The following is a 14,625-nucleotide window of genomic DNA, read 5'->3' on the forward strand; positions in this document are numbered from 1 at the left end:
AGGGGGTACAAGAAAGGGGAGGGGGAGAGGGTTGGTTAGGTTCCAGGTAACCCGTCGTCCCGTCGTCTGAATTGTCAGTCTCAAGTTTATATTTTGTTTTCCCGTCGTCGGATGACTTCTGGTAAAGACACAATGGGGTAAGTTTTTTCATTAATTGTTTCTTCTAAAGTGCCTCTCCAGGAAATTTTCATATACGCCTCTGTATTTTAAAAATTGCAGAGTTTAAGCTGTTTGTGGCTACTCCCATTAATGTAACTAACCTTACCTGTTCATCGTCCTTATTCTTACAATTGTTCTCCTTAGCACTCAACAAATGCGTTAGAAGCAACAAATTTTGTTGTTATTTTCTTAATCAACATTTTTTTTCTCTCAATTTTGTTTATGATTCTCTCCCTTATTGACATGAAGACATGCTAAGCTTCCTGTCCTATACATATCTTTAAAGCTTCTGATCTCTCCAATATTGTTGTATTTAACTTTGTTCTCTTTGATTTAACCATATTCTCAAGTGTTCTCCTGAGTAAAGGTTATTTTTAATTCATAAAATGATTTTATGAGATGAAAATAGTCTCCTAACTATTTCCTGTTTCTTGTTCAAATCATAGTGAGCAGCCCATTTTCACCTGCAAGGCACATGTCTTCCACATCGACCCCAAAACTAAACGCTCCTGGATCCCTGCTTCCACCTCAGCAGTCAGCGTTTCGTTTTTCTATGATTCAACGCGGAATCTCTATCGTATTATCAGTGTGGAAGGCACAAAGGTATGTTGAAGGTGCACAATTGAAATTCATGCCTCTCATTTTTTTTATTTACATCATAATATCTTGTTTTTTTCTTCAGGCTGTCATAAATAGCACTATAACCCCAAATATGACATTCACTAAGACGTCACAAAAGTTTGGCCAGTGGTCAGATGTCCGTGCCAATACAGTTTATGGTCTAGGTTTTGCAACGGAAGCAGAATTAAATAAGGTGAATTTAGATTTTTGGCCTGTTATCTTGTTGTAACATAAGAATACCAGTTCTTAACTTTTTTTTTTTTTTTTTCATTTATTACAGTTTATTGAGAAGTTTCAAGAAGTAAAGGAAGCTACAAGACTTGTGGGTGGAGCTACTAAGCCAACAAGTAATGGTCAGAGCACAGGTGTAACGCCTGTCACAAGTGCAAATGCAAGTCCAGTTAGCAACAGAGCTGCATCAGCTACACAGGGTCAAAATCAATCTGATTCTCAACAATTGCTAGAGCCTCCTGGAGCTCATTTGAACAACAGTGGAACAGCTACAATCAAAGTTGATGGAGAAGGAGGCACCTCACATGTTCGAAGCCAGTCATTGTCTGCTGGAGAAAGCCCCAAGCATCAGATTGGTGACAAATCTTCAGCACCTTTAGGGTCAGGGGAAGCGCAATTGAAGTATGAAAATGACCGACTGAAACTAGCCCTTGCTCAAAGGTATGGATTCAATTTATGCTTTTTCAATAGTGATTGATCAAATGTCAAATCCACAGTTCACAATGAATTTTGTTTTTTTACTTTTTAGTTCTGCAAATGCTAAAAAGTGGGAGGTAGAACTTGCAACACTTAAAAGCAATAATGTGCGCTTGACATCAGCTCTTCAAGAGAGTACAGCAAATGTTGAAGAGTGGAAGAGGCAGCTTCAGAGCTACAAAGAGGAAAATCAACGTTTGAAGACACGCTATCTTGAGCTAGAGGCAGCCAAGGGTGAGTTGCATTGACATTCCCAATGCATTGGAGAGAGAAGCTTAAAAAATTTGTCATCTTTTTGATGTTGGTTAATTTGTTTTAAAGGGAGCACAGAGGCGGCTGTAGAACTGCGTAAAGAGCTGGCAACACTCAGACTTCGAATTGAGACTTTGGAAGGAGAACTTACTAATAAAGATGAAGAAATAAAACGACTTAACATGTTGAAGCAACAGCAGCAGCAAAATGCAGCTCCTGCCGAGGAACGAATCAAGGTAGCTAAAACTAAACTCACTGAACTCAAGCAATCAGATAACCTTGCATTTTTTCAATGTCCTTTTTCTGCATCACAGAGTCTTCAGCAGGATAATGCCGAGCTTCAGGCGGCCATGTCCTTAGCTCAAGCACAGTTGGAGACAGCTTTGGCAGCTCAGGACTCGCAGCGCAGAGTCATAGACACCCTCAACAACCAGCTGGCGGGCCGCATTCAAGAACTCACCATGATTCACCGTGAAATGACTACAGCTCTGCAAACCTGAGCAGAGGAGTTTTCCCCGTCTAGCCAGTTTTCCAGACTAAGTGTAAGCACATCCCTCAATCTCTTAGAAGACCATCTTTTACAACTCTCATGGAAAGGTGGAACAATATCATTCTTTGTTTGATCATGGCCTTTTGAGACGTGGCTGAGCTCTCCTTTAAGGATTCCTCAGAAATGGGGTATAAACTGAGGACCATTTCTTTCAGCGTTGTTACGTTTTTCTCCTTTCACTTTTAAATTATTTGACTTAAATTGAAGTCTTGTATATTATATTTATTAAGGCAACATGTAAGATTTTGATCTTATCTGTTGCCTTGCAGGCTACCATGTCAAAAATTTAGTGTTAGATTGTTAAAGAATCAATATTGACTAAAATATAGATAAATTTATTAGTGGAAGATCTGTGCAAAATTTAGAACAATTTTCAACATTTTCTCCTACTTTGACTTCATCTTCTCTCTCTCTCTCTCTTTCTCATTTCTTACTAATATTGGAAATATTGGTAGTATCTGGCAGCTATATAACAGCACATTGCATAAGTCAGATGATATGCTTATGGTTATGCCTTATAAACATGGATAAAAACTCAAGAAAAGGTTAAAGAAAAAAAGTAGCAGGAATTGCAACCTATGTCTATTTTGTGTATCCTGCATGTTAAGATCAACTACAGTTTTATTGAACAGTAGGTGATAAACCTCAGGTTTATAAATGATAAGCCACTGCTTTAACATGTGAGCCTATCCTAGGTAGAGCATAAAACCAAGGCAACTCAATGTCAAAATGACCTCAACTTGACTTGAATTCACTTTCCAAGTCAAGGTAAGGGACCATTTTGAGGTCAAGATGATTCATATTCAGATCAATTGTGACTTCTGTTCCAACTTTGGTGTCATCTACCTACAATGTTGTTTACTTTTAATATTCCCCTTCAAAGCTTTAATCATTCATTTGTGGCCTTCATTTCTTATTTGGTGGCTCTTTAATTTCCTTTATGTTCATCTGTCTTATTTTTATCATGTATTGATAGTAGTTTTGATTTTGATTTGAGACTCTAGTCATCATATTTGACTGACCCATAATAGCCTTTCTTTAATTTGCAATGAGAATGAGTCAAACTGGAATTGCTCCTATTTCCATTGGTTCTTCGAAGAAAAAGTCTACATCTTCATCTGCATCGCCAATGTTTGTTGCATCCATTTCAACCGTAATTTGAAGTAGTCATTTTTGGAACAGGAGAATTTTTATTTTATTATAGAAGGGTGACGTGAGGCCTCATGGCTTCAAAGCTGTACTCCATCATGTATGTTTTTATATTATTGTTTACTTTTTGTTATTGTGCAAAGTTTGTTTCAAGTTATCAATATCCTCTGTATTATTTGTTAATCTCAAAGCTGTAGGAACATAGCCAGTACTGTTTAGATCATACAAATGCTATTTGTTTCTTTATTTGCAGAAACACATTTGTGTTAAATTCAGAAGCTTCTGGTAAGCGTACCATTGTCTGAAAAGGCCTGGTGCTTCTCTCGCACCAGTCTTTTCTTTTTTAAATTGCCAATGTTTTTAGGCTTGTATTGAGTTTCAAATTGTTAGGACATTGGATTCGTCTTCTAGGAGATTCTGAATTTTCTCAATATAGAGGCAGATTTTTGCCCCAGACTGGACTATCAATACTCTGTCTTACTTGTGCATTTGAAAGGTATTATTTTCCATTGTGGCGGTATTGTCTATGGTATTATTTGAAATCTCTCATAGTATTAACAAAGACTTCATTAAGTACAAACACTAGATTACTATTCAATATGTTAGCCGTTAAAAGTACATCACTACTACAAACATTACAAGACTAAATCAGAGGCATTTATTGAATTTTAAGTTTTATTATTATTATTTGTATGTTATGCTTGTTGCTAGTAGCACCTGTTATCAAATATTTAATTTTACTGTATTTCACGTTCTTTTAAGAAGAAAAAATAATCAAGAGAGTGCATCTTTGATTTAAGAATATCCTTACACTGGAGTTGGGGGAATCTCCTTTTAAAATGGAAGGTGCACTACATGAAGCATGTTCTAATTATTATAGACAATTTCCTGGGAGTTCTTATGTTGGCAATGACCATAGTAGTGATGCATTACATGCCTTAAGAAGGGTGTGAAGTATGCTAACAGAGAAGTTGTGACTTTCTCAAGTTGGCCAAGTCTGAGGTGGAGGCAGGGTTTTCCAGTAGGGTACCTTGTGAGCTCATTCAGGGACGTGTATTTGTATTGTGTAAGTCTTGTGCCCATGTAGGGCAAATTCATGTATCTTCTAGGCAATAAGAATGGCTCTTCTTGTCATTTTGCATGCTTATATATTTATTTAATTTAGTATTCACAGTTCAGCCTGTGACTCCCTCTCCCCTGTGTTCTCTTTAGTTATTGTGTATGTTGTGATGTGAACATATTCTTATCTCCAATTCAGTAAAATGCCCCCCCCCCCTCTCCTTTTTCCCTTCAGCTTTTGTTGCCTTATTTAGTATCTTTTGTGTTGCAAATCAATGTCAGATGTGGTTCCTAGTTTGATCTAAAGTTTTGTGGTGTTTCTGATTGATCTGTGAAAGCATGTTTCTACTCTTACTGTGAAAGAAAATTGGGGTATTTAATCTCTATTGAACTGTGACATAAGGTAATTATTAAATAATCATACGTTATTGTGCCAATGAAACTATGTTGATCATCATATTTCAAATTAAGTGTCGTGAACACTGTTATGTTATATGTCAGTTGTTGATAATACTGCAGGGACCCAGTTTTGGGAAAACACATGTTGGAGGAACTTTGTCAAAACAGTCACTTTCATGTTCGGAAAAGTATCATCTAGATTGGGGTATAGTGTGAACTTCTGGTATGCAAGGCTGAAATTTGCATTGTGAACAGAAGTATTACAGTTTTGAAGTGGTAGATATCTTATCTTGTCATCCCTCACTATCATTGTGCAGTAAAGGCAATATTCTTGTAACTCATGCCAATTAATATTCATTATTAAGTTATAGAAGAAAAGCTCAGAGCTTTTACTATACTGCCCGATAGAAACCCCATGAAGATTTTTGTACATTATACCTTTTACAAACTTACTTCATTCTAGTGCATGTTAGTGGTAGACATTTCTACAAACGTCTGTATCTGTAAAAGGACAGTGTGCAAATGCACATATATTTCAATTGAAAAGTTACCAAGCTCATTTTTTATGAAGCTAGAAAACTTTACATTTTGAGACAAAAGGGTTTCAATCAAAAACATTGTATTTTAGGTAAAAATTGATTTTTCAGTCTACTAAACTTGTATTATGGAGCAACTCAAGGTCAAGGTACTAGCTGTTCACTGCAACTATTACAACGTTTTATATGCAATGATAAATTACAAAATTTGTAGTTAAAAATTTTATGTGGGTTTCTTTTTTGAAATAATTTTTTTTATACATATATATATTTGCAACATGTTTTGTGGTGACTTTTCATTTGACTATAATAGAATTATAGACATTCTTTTTTTTTTGCAATTGTTTTCCAAACTAATGCATCCTGTCAGACGTCCCTTTTTAAGTTAATTTCCAAGTCATGTTTGTTAGTTTCGCTCATGTCTGCCACTGTCACTGCATTTCTGAACTCACGTAGCTTGCTGCTTTGTGATTGTTAAATCCTTTACACTGTTAGTTTACGACATTCCATGCAAGTGAAAATTTACAGTGAGTAGGGAATTCCATTTCCTTGTTGCCAACGGCGATTTTTAAACTTGTTGAACATTAATGCACAAGCTTTAAATGTACAAAATATTGAAAAGAAAAATTGTTTAGTAAAAATTAAAAGGCTACAGTGATCTGTGAGAAGTATTCTCTGGTATTCTTTGCCCGCATGCTTGTTCCCTCCAAGTGTGATCCGAGACCACGGTCACCTATCAGTCACTCAGGACAGATCCTCGCTCCCGCGACACACGCGAGAGCGTCGTCACGCCGTCGGGTGAAGTCAGATGCGCCTCAAACACCTGTCTGAAAATAGCTCGGCCCAGCCATGAGCTGGAGAGCAGTGTAGCTTGGCTAGCCAGGCAATCCAGCAATCCAGCCGGCTGGCCGGGCAGCGTGCGAAGCAAGTGCGGAGCGCGAACGCCGTTCTGGCCCGGCCCGACCAGCCAGACTGATTCCGCCGTTTTCGTGGCTCTGTCTCTCTCGCTCGCATTCGGGGCCCATGGGTGCGAGGGAGACAGAGCCACGATAAAACGACTTTCGGAATGAGTGCGCGGACGCAGCCGGCCGTCGTGGAGAAGCGTCGGCCCGTTCCCACGGACGGGTCGGAAATCCACCTCGTCCACCGCGGACAGGACAATCTAGTCGAGGGGCTAAGGGGCTACGATTTGGCGTCGACGGCGTCCAGCGAAGCGCCGCTCGACGAACCGAAGAACCAGACCTAGCCTAGCAGGCGCGGCTCCAGACTAAACCTGACGGGGGGGTCGCTGGTCACTCCTGATGTCAAAAACCTCGATGAGGCAGGCCGAGGGGGGGGTCGCGACCCCCGAACCCCCCCCCCCTGGAGCCGCGCCTGTAGCCTAGCCTAGCTAGCGCCGCACAGTGGGCCAGAAGACCGGTGAAGGCGGCCAAGACGCGTTTTGAGCTGCAGAGTCGCTAAATGGGACTCGAATCGAACGTGTGGCCCCACCAATGGACTGCTCTCCGGACGAGGAGTCTATTGATGGGGTCACACGTTCGTTTCGAGTCCCATTTAGCGACTCTGGAGCTCAAAACGCGTCGTGCCTGGTCATTCCCTGCCGCCGTGACTCACCGCACTGAGCCAAAGCGGCAAAGCCAGCCCGGCGTGTGGGGCGTAAGTGAGCCGGCTCTTGAATAATGGCCGTTTTTGTGGGCGAGCAAGCGAGCACTGCGAGGACTGCGAGACTGCGAACAGGGCAACAATCAGATGATGCAGCGCAGCAGTGTCAACTCAAGGTCGCGGCGCCGCGGGAAAGGGGATACCAGTATGGCCACACAAACGGCCCAAAATCACCAAGATGCAAGTATCCAGTCTGCCTCCCACTTAGAGCCTCGTCGGATGTCGATTCGTCCAACAGTCCAGCGGTCAACCTGCGGGAAATTTCCCCACGGCCTGTTTAATGAATCTGAAGCTCAAACCGCGTCTAGAGTTTCGGCCGCCCCCGGCCCACTGTGAAACGCCTGCGGTCAGGCAACAGCCTGCACCCGTGTGCGCAGGGGTGCCTACCCCGCGCTTGGCGGGCGCTCCCAGGCTGGCCAACCGCGCGCGTCGCTCGCAGCACCCCGCCATGCGGCCGTAGTGACGGGCGCGTCGAGCCGGCCGGCCTGCCCGGCCTGCCCCCGGGCCTGCCCCTCCGCGGCACGTGCGTCGTGCCGGAGTAGTCTCGGAGTAGTCTCGGAGTCTCGGATGGGTTCGAAGAGTGCGGACTGGACCTGACGGGAGCAGGAACGGGTCGAATGAGAAACGCCAGCAGCGCCAGCAACGCCGGCACGGCGGACAGGAATCTTCCTAAACCGACAATGGCGGGAAGCGCTGCGCGCTGAACAGCGAAACACAGGCGAGCAGCGTGCGTCATTAAGGATAACGAATATTAAATTGGAATGCGAACGACGGCGTGTTGGTCCGCTGAACCTCTGAACCGCGGTGCTTGCACCGCTCCCGCCAATTGTTTGTTGGGTCAGTTGTTTTCGTGCGTGTTTTGTTTTTTTTCGTGACCGCCCACCTAGCGCCGAGATCAACACAAACACAGAGCGTCACCGCGAGCATCCTCCATGCACCGGCACGTCACTCACACACACACAGACACACACCCACACACACGCACGCACACAGACACGCACACATGCCCGGGATCTCTATATTCGTCTCCATTTCACACGTCCTTGGCGGAGCGAGAATGCAGTGAAATGAGTCAATCTTCGCGATGGAGCTGGAAGACGTCATAGGCACCTCCACTGTCTGACTGTCTGTCTGTCTGTCTGTCTGTCTGCCTGTCTGCCTGTCTGCTCGAATTAGCGTCCGGCAGGGTTTGCCTCTTGCCTCTACTCTGTAAGCAAATAATGTGTGGATGGGACTTCCACGAATCGGTCAATCGGTCGTCGTTCTAGCAGTCTACCGGTGTTGCCGCCGAGGACCCGGCCGAGGAGGGGAAGCAAGCGAGACGCAAGGGAAGACCGCCGCAGTGCTGCGGTGCAAGAGCAGAGGGGGAAAAAAACATGAATACTAACACCCACACTTTTAAAAAAATAATGAAGCTGAATTCAAAAGCAAGGAAACCAGAGCAACTTCCATGTAAAATGACAGAAAAGGCCTCTTTCAACCCCTCCCTGTGCGGGTCGAGTGTGGTAGTGTCTCGCGCCCGGCATAAGTACCAGGAACGACAAGCGCCGTTTCGGCGTTTTGTCATTTTTCGGGCAGGAGCCGCCAAACACCGGCAACCGCCAGGAAGGTGAAGAGGGACCTCATCCATCTTCCCAGCCGTCGACGCGGTGCCCGCCCGCCTCACCCACCAAGTACATAAACTTGCGTACTTTCTGCCCCACCAGCCCGCCCCGCCCCGCGCCCCGCCCCGCACCGCGCTTCCTCGCGCGGACACGGTTCGCACATATAAGCCCACGGCGGCCCGGCTGGCGTACAGTTCGCTGCCTCCTCCAGTCAGCACTTCTCCGCCATGGCCAAGCTCGTCCTCTGTGTCGCCGTCATGGTGCTGGCCGGCCTCGCCGCCGCCGCGCCCCGCCCCGAGGAGAAGTTCACCACCAAGTACGACAACATCAACATCGACGAGATCCTCTCCAACAAGCGTCTCCTCAACAACTACATGAACTGCATCCTGGACAAGCCCAAGGCCCGCTGCACGGCCGACGCCCTGGAGCTCAAGAGTAAGTACGCCAACCCCCGGCCGTCTGGTCACCCTAGGCCTCTCAGTGCACTGCGCGTGGCTACGACGGGATGGGTCGACGTCTCAGAAAGGCACCCCGAAGTGGTGATGCGTTCTCTGTCGCACTCATCGCACAGACGGAGGCGCCCGTACCGCGTGGCCGCGTGCAGGCATGGGGTGGCGGAGACCTGAACGCAGGGCGGCTGCCAGGGCGCTCAGGGCGCCAGCGTCACGCCACCAAGGCGAGCACCTCAAAGAGCTCAGTGGGCCAGAAGACTGGCGGAGGCGGCCAAAACTCTGGATGCGTTTTTGGCTCCAGAGTCGCTAAATGGGACTCGAACCGAACGTGTGACCCCACCAATGGATTGCTCTCCGAACGAGGAATCCATTGGTGGGGTCACTCATTTGGTTTGAGTCCCATTTAATGAATCTGGAGTGCAAAACGCGTCTGGAGTTTTGGCTGCCTCCACCGGTCTTCTGGCCCACTGTGCGCAGGAGGCTGGCGACGCCGTGAGCGCGATGCGGTCGCGATGGACGTCATCAAGGCCGTGTTCTCGTCGTCGCGGATTTTTCACAGCGTGTGGTCCCCCGGGGGAGGGGGCTCTTCTTCTGCTTCTCGGAAGCCTGCCTCGGATAGCCGAATCATAAATTTAAATCACGCTCATGTATGCGTCGTCGCGTACAGCCGCTCCGCGGGATAGTTCTGCCGTTTTTAGAGCGCGCCGCCAGCGCGAGCGTGTACGAGTGTGCGTACGTGCGGGCGGGCGTCGCTCGAATCAAGGATGACGTCACTGGTTCAAGGGCGGGCAAACCTCGTGTTGACTCGTCTTGAAAGCAATTAAGAGCGAATCTGCGAATCACTTTGTCTCGCCGAGTGGAGTGGTGGCCAGCGCGCGGAAACAGCCAACTCGTCGGTACCCGCGATGCCCCCCCCCCTAATTTGGACAGTGTACGTGCAGAGCCCATTCTTTCAAATACTAACATGACCGGTTCTATCGCCGCGCCGGCTCTGCTCGTGTCTGCATAAAACATTTAGCAGAGTGAGTCAGCGGCAGCGGTCACTCCGTGGTCACTCGGGACGACGCCGACGGGCAGGTGCTTCGGGGGCCTCGCGTCGGCCGCGGCCCGCGCACAGTGGGCCAGAAGACCGGTGGTGGCGGCCGAAATCCTAGACGTGTTTTGAGCTCCAGAGTCGCTAAATGGGACTCGAGCCGAACGTGTGACCCCACCAATGGATTGCTCTCCGAACGAGGAATCCATTGGTGAGGTCACACGTTCGGTTCGAGTCCTGTTTAGCGACTCTGGAGCTCAAAACGCGTCTAGGATTTCGGCCGCCACCACCGGTCTTCTGGCCCACTGTGCCGCGTGGTCGTTGGCGCTTTTTGGAATTTGCGCGGGAACGGAGCTGGCCCCTGATAGGTCGGGTGCGCCCGGAGAGGCGTCGCTGGGCGTCGCTGTCGCTCTGTCTCTCTCGCACCTGCACGGAACGCACCATGAGTGCGAGAGAGACAGAGCGAGGCTGGAGGCGATCAAGATGAAACCCGTCCACTAATTAGCAGGGGACACGAGACCGTCTCCCTCTAGCCGGTCTTCGGACCGTGGACTCTCGGCGACTCTCGCGATTCGCGCGACTGTACCGCCGTCCTAATGAGTTGCACACGCGGATACGCGCCGAGTACAGTGGCGCCACGTTTTTACAGCGCCGCGCCGCGCCGACCTGAACCAAGCGATTCTTTCATGTCTCTATTTGCGTCGCCTGGGTTCACCTTGATTCGATACACCGTCAAACAGAGACCAAAGCCACGCTTTGGGCGCTTTCTTTGTCGGTTCACTCGGGAAATGAAGCGTCACAGTGTAGCGTCGTCTGACCGAGTCGGCGGAGTCTAACGCGCCGCTTGCTGTTGCAGAGTCCATCCCCGACGCCCTGACCAACGACTGCGACAAGTGCTCCGACAAGCAGAAGGAGCTCTCCGAGAAGGTGGTGAAGCACATCTCCGAGAAGGAGAAGGAGATCTGGGAGGAGCTCAAGGCCAAGTACGACCCCACCGGCGTGTACGAGAAGAAGTACGAGAAGCTGGCTGACGAGAAGGGCGTCAAGGTCTAGACCGACCCGCCGCCGCCGCCGCAAGGACGTTCAGCGGACGCACCCCCACCAACAACGAATCATTACCTCAAGACCAAAAACAGAAGTGTGTACATTTGACGAGATGTTAGCGCATGTGATAACAATGACGACAGCGATGATGTGATCTGTGAATAATAAAATGCAATCAGACCAAAACGAGTTTTCTTCACCGGTGTACTGTAAACCAAAGTGGTTGCGTGATTCCTGAATGGAAAACAGAGCACGCGTCTGATGGGAAAATGGCGGGAAATGGCGGGAAGTGGCGGGAAATGGCCCCATTTCGGTAGGCACTTTGATACCAGCTGAGCGTCTGGAAAATCGCCCCGGCCACGGTCAAGACGCGCAATGATAGTAGAATTGGCGTGTGACTCCATTGAGCACGAACTTGTTCCAGTCAGGAGCAATCAAAACCAAAGACAGACCCCAAGGGCCTTAGGCTCATCGACACACAGAGGGCCAGAAGTCCGGCCAAGGTGGTCAAAATTTCAAACGCGTTTATAGCTCCAGAGCAGCTAAACAGGACTCGAACCGAACGTGTGACCCCATCTATAGGTTCCTCGTTCGGAGAGCAATCCATTGGTGGGGTCACACGTTCGGTTCGAGGCCCATTAAGCGACTCTGGAGCTCAAAACGCGTCTGGAATTTAGGCCGCCTCCACCGGTCCTCTGGCAAATTCACTGTGCGCCTCGGTCAATCCGCACTAGGCAACCCAACTCACGCCAGGCACCCGCCAGCCAGGAGACACGCCTCCGCCAGCAAGGTAGGCAGCCCACCGTACACTTCCACCAGCACCCTGGCTGTCCGCCCGACAGGTAGGCGACCCAAAGGACACAGGAAGCCCGCAGAGGCGCCGGTCTAGAATTTTGGCAGCTCCACCGGTCTTCTGGCCTGGCCCACTGTGCGGTGTCGCGAACGGAGATCGCCTTGGATGAGTGCGTTCCACTCCGTTACACTGCTGCCAATCGAGCGGTTCCGGAGCGTCTCCTCGTCTCTGGCTTCTTTGCGGGACGTCCCATGCGTGCGACACTGCGGCAGGGACCCGCAGGGACTGAGCGAGAAAACGCGTCTCCTGAGTGAGCGCGCCGCGGCCTTGAACCGCTGCTCATAGAACACGCATGCGCTTGGCCGCCATTGGCCGCCTGGCCTATTGGCGCCGAGCCAGAGGCAGCCAGAGGCAGCCAGGCGGTGTCGTGTGCCGCGTGTGCCGCCGGTTCCGGAAACGGAGCAGTAGGCGCAGGCCGGCACGCCGGCAGGAAGACCGGGAAATGCAAGACACTGCCGGTCGCATGTGGCGGGGCGGTGCCCTGGCGGTGCCCTGGCGGTGCCCTGGCGGTGGCGGTCAACCAGTGCGGCCAACTGCACGCCTCGCGACGCCTCACTGTCCGGCGACTGGAGCTCAAAACGCGTCTAGAGTTTCGGCCGCCTGCGTCGGTCTCTTGGCAAATCCACTGTGGACCGGCCGGCGACGCGGCTGGCTCGCGTGCGTCGGAGCAGCAGACGACGCGCTGCCAGTTCGGGCGCGAAAACAAGCAGCAGCCCGCCTTTGTGTGCGTGCGGGCAGGTCGCGCCGGTCCTGGAAGGCCCTGGCCGTGGCGCGGCGCTTCAGCGTTCGCACTGCTGCCCCAGTCCTTGCCTCCATTGTTTTGACACTTGACCTCCTGTACCCCTTCCTTCACTCGTGGACTGTCACACTGTCTGCGCCTGGTCGGAAGTGGACGAAGGCTTCTGTCCTGGCGTGACCTGTCGTCTAGCCAGCACGCCAACATCAGCAACGACGTCATCATCAACAACAACAACAACATTATCAAAATCAACAACAACAATTGAGGCTGTTCACCGCCTGCCAGTCGCCTAAAGCGCCTGCGAGGTAGGCCCCCGGCCCGGTCCGCGACACACCAGTGTGGAGACGGTGGCCTATCCTGCGCCCGGCAGGGGCAAGGCAGGGGCAAGGCAGGGGCAAGGCAGGGGCAAGGCAGGGGCAAGGCAGGGGCAAGGCAGGGGCAAGGCAGGGGCAAGGCAGGCCACCGTCTCCACACTGGTGTGTCGCGGAACGAACCGGTGGCCTACCTCGCATTACCATTACCATTAAGGGCTAGACCTCGCAGCGCTGAGGAGCGCAGCCAGCTCAGCCGTCCGGATGACTGCACGAGCGGCGAGCCTCCCGTTGGCGCTCGAAGCGGATAGAAGCGGGTACACTGTAGCAGCCACCGCCACACCGCCGAACGGAAACTGCCGTCAATTTTTGGCGTGTTGGTGTCTCGCGGCGTCTCACCCGCGCAAGAAGCGAGAACCGATGATTGATGCAGTGGTGAGGTTCCCTGAGGTTCTAGGTGTTTTGCGGGTCCGGAGCAGCCGGGTTATTTCGGGGAATTCCCCCACTCACAACAGTGGGGCTGCCACCCACAGTAGAGGAGCGGTGAAGGCGCCCAAAACTCCTAGACGCGTTTTGAGCTGCACAAGGACTCGAACCATTCGTGTGACCCCACCAATGGATTGCTCTCCGAACGAGGAATCCATTGGTGGGGTCACACGTTCGGTTCGAGTCCGATTGAGCAACTCTGGTGCTCAAAATGCGTTTAGAGTTTCGACCGCCTACGCCGGTCTTCTGGCCCACTGTGCCATAGTGTGGCGCACAAACTTAAAGTGGACAATAACACACTTTCCAGTGTGGTGGTAACCTGTTGGCCGACTGCCTGCGGAGCCTGCGCCATCTCGGCCGACGGCGCCCCCGCGCTGTCTCTCTCGCACCTACAGGGGACCGACCCGTGAGTGCGAGGGGGCCAGAGCGTCGAGAACGACTCTCGGAATCGGTCTGCAGCGGGTTGTTGTTTTTCCTGACGTCGCCGGCGGCACCGAAAACGCGTCACCTCGACGTCGATGGGTGTCCTCTCCGACGTCTATGACGTTCGGTCAGTGCCTTGGGTGCCGCGCCCGGCTGGCCCGACACGTTCATGCATTCATTCGCTCGCTCCAGGCGTCAGAAAAAAGAGCCTCCACTGCGGTTTCAGTTGACCGCTCTGCGCAATGGGCGACTGTACGAGGTGATGCACCGCACCTACACTGGCAACAACCATTAAAACCTTAAAAAAAAGTGGAATGGCGGGACGCGCGTCACTACGGCTAACCTTTGAAACAATTTCCAGAAATTCGGCCGGCAATTTGGCAGCCATGTTTTGTTTACGTTTTTTGCCGTTTTTTGTCACTCTGGCTATTGTCGGGAGGAGTCGGTGACGCATCTTGCCGGCGGGCCACAAGGTAAACGTTCCCCCTGCCTTCGCGAAAAAATTTTTTTAGTTCATGATCAATACTATCGAAGTTGGTTAGTTTTCTGTGAGTGCTGAAAAGTTCTCCGTCGCGGCGAGGATGT

At 50.1% G+C, this 14,625-nt stretch overlaps 2 protein-coding genes across 2 annotated transcripts; both read left to right on the forward strand.

Moving 5' to 3' along the window:
• The first annotated feature begins 2 nt into the window (after positions 1–2).
• On the forward strand, positions 3–6,104 carry LOC117647787 (homer protein homolog 2). Its single transcript, XM_034389700.1, has 7 exons — positions 3–137; positions 606–762; positions 842–973; positions 1,061–1,452; positions 1,541–1,722; positions 1,810–1,976; positions 2,055–6,104. Exons 1-7 carry the CDS (start codon positions 112–114, stop codon positions 2,238–2,240), a joined length of 1,242 nt encoding a protein of 413 aa, XP_034245591.1. The 5' UTR covers positions 3–111; the 3' UTR covers positions 2,241–6,104.
• Positions 6,105–8,872: 2,768 nt separating this feature from the next.
• Positions 8,873–11,414, forward strand: LOC117647788 (ejaculatory bulb-specific protein 3-like). The gene is made up of 2 exons (XM_034389701.1): positions 8,873–9,134; positions 11,041–11,414. The coding sequence occupies exons 1-2, from the start codon at positions 8,927–8,929 to the stop codon at positions 11,235–11,237; spliced, it is 405 nt and encodes a 134-aa protein (XP_034245592.1). The 5' UTR covers positions 8,873–8,926; the 3' UTR covers positions 11,238–11,414.
• Positions 11,415–14,625: the final 3,211 nt, after the last annotated feature.

The sequence above is a fragment of the Thrips palmi genome, unplaced genomic scaffold (assembly GCF_012932325.1).
Source record: "Thrips palmi isolate BJ-2018 unplaced genomic scaffold, TpBJ-2018v1 HiC_scaffold_3, whole genome shotgun sequence".
NCBI lineage: Eukaryota > Metazoa > Arthropoda > Insecta > Thysanoptera > Thripidae > Thrips > Thrips palmi.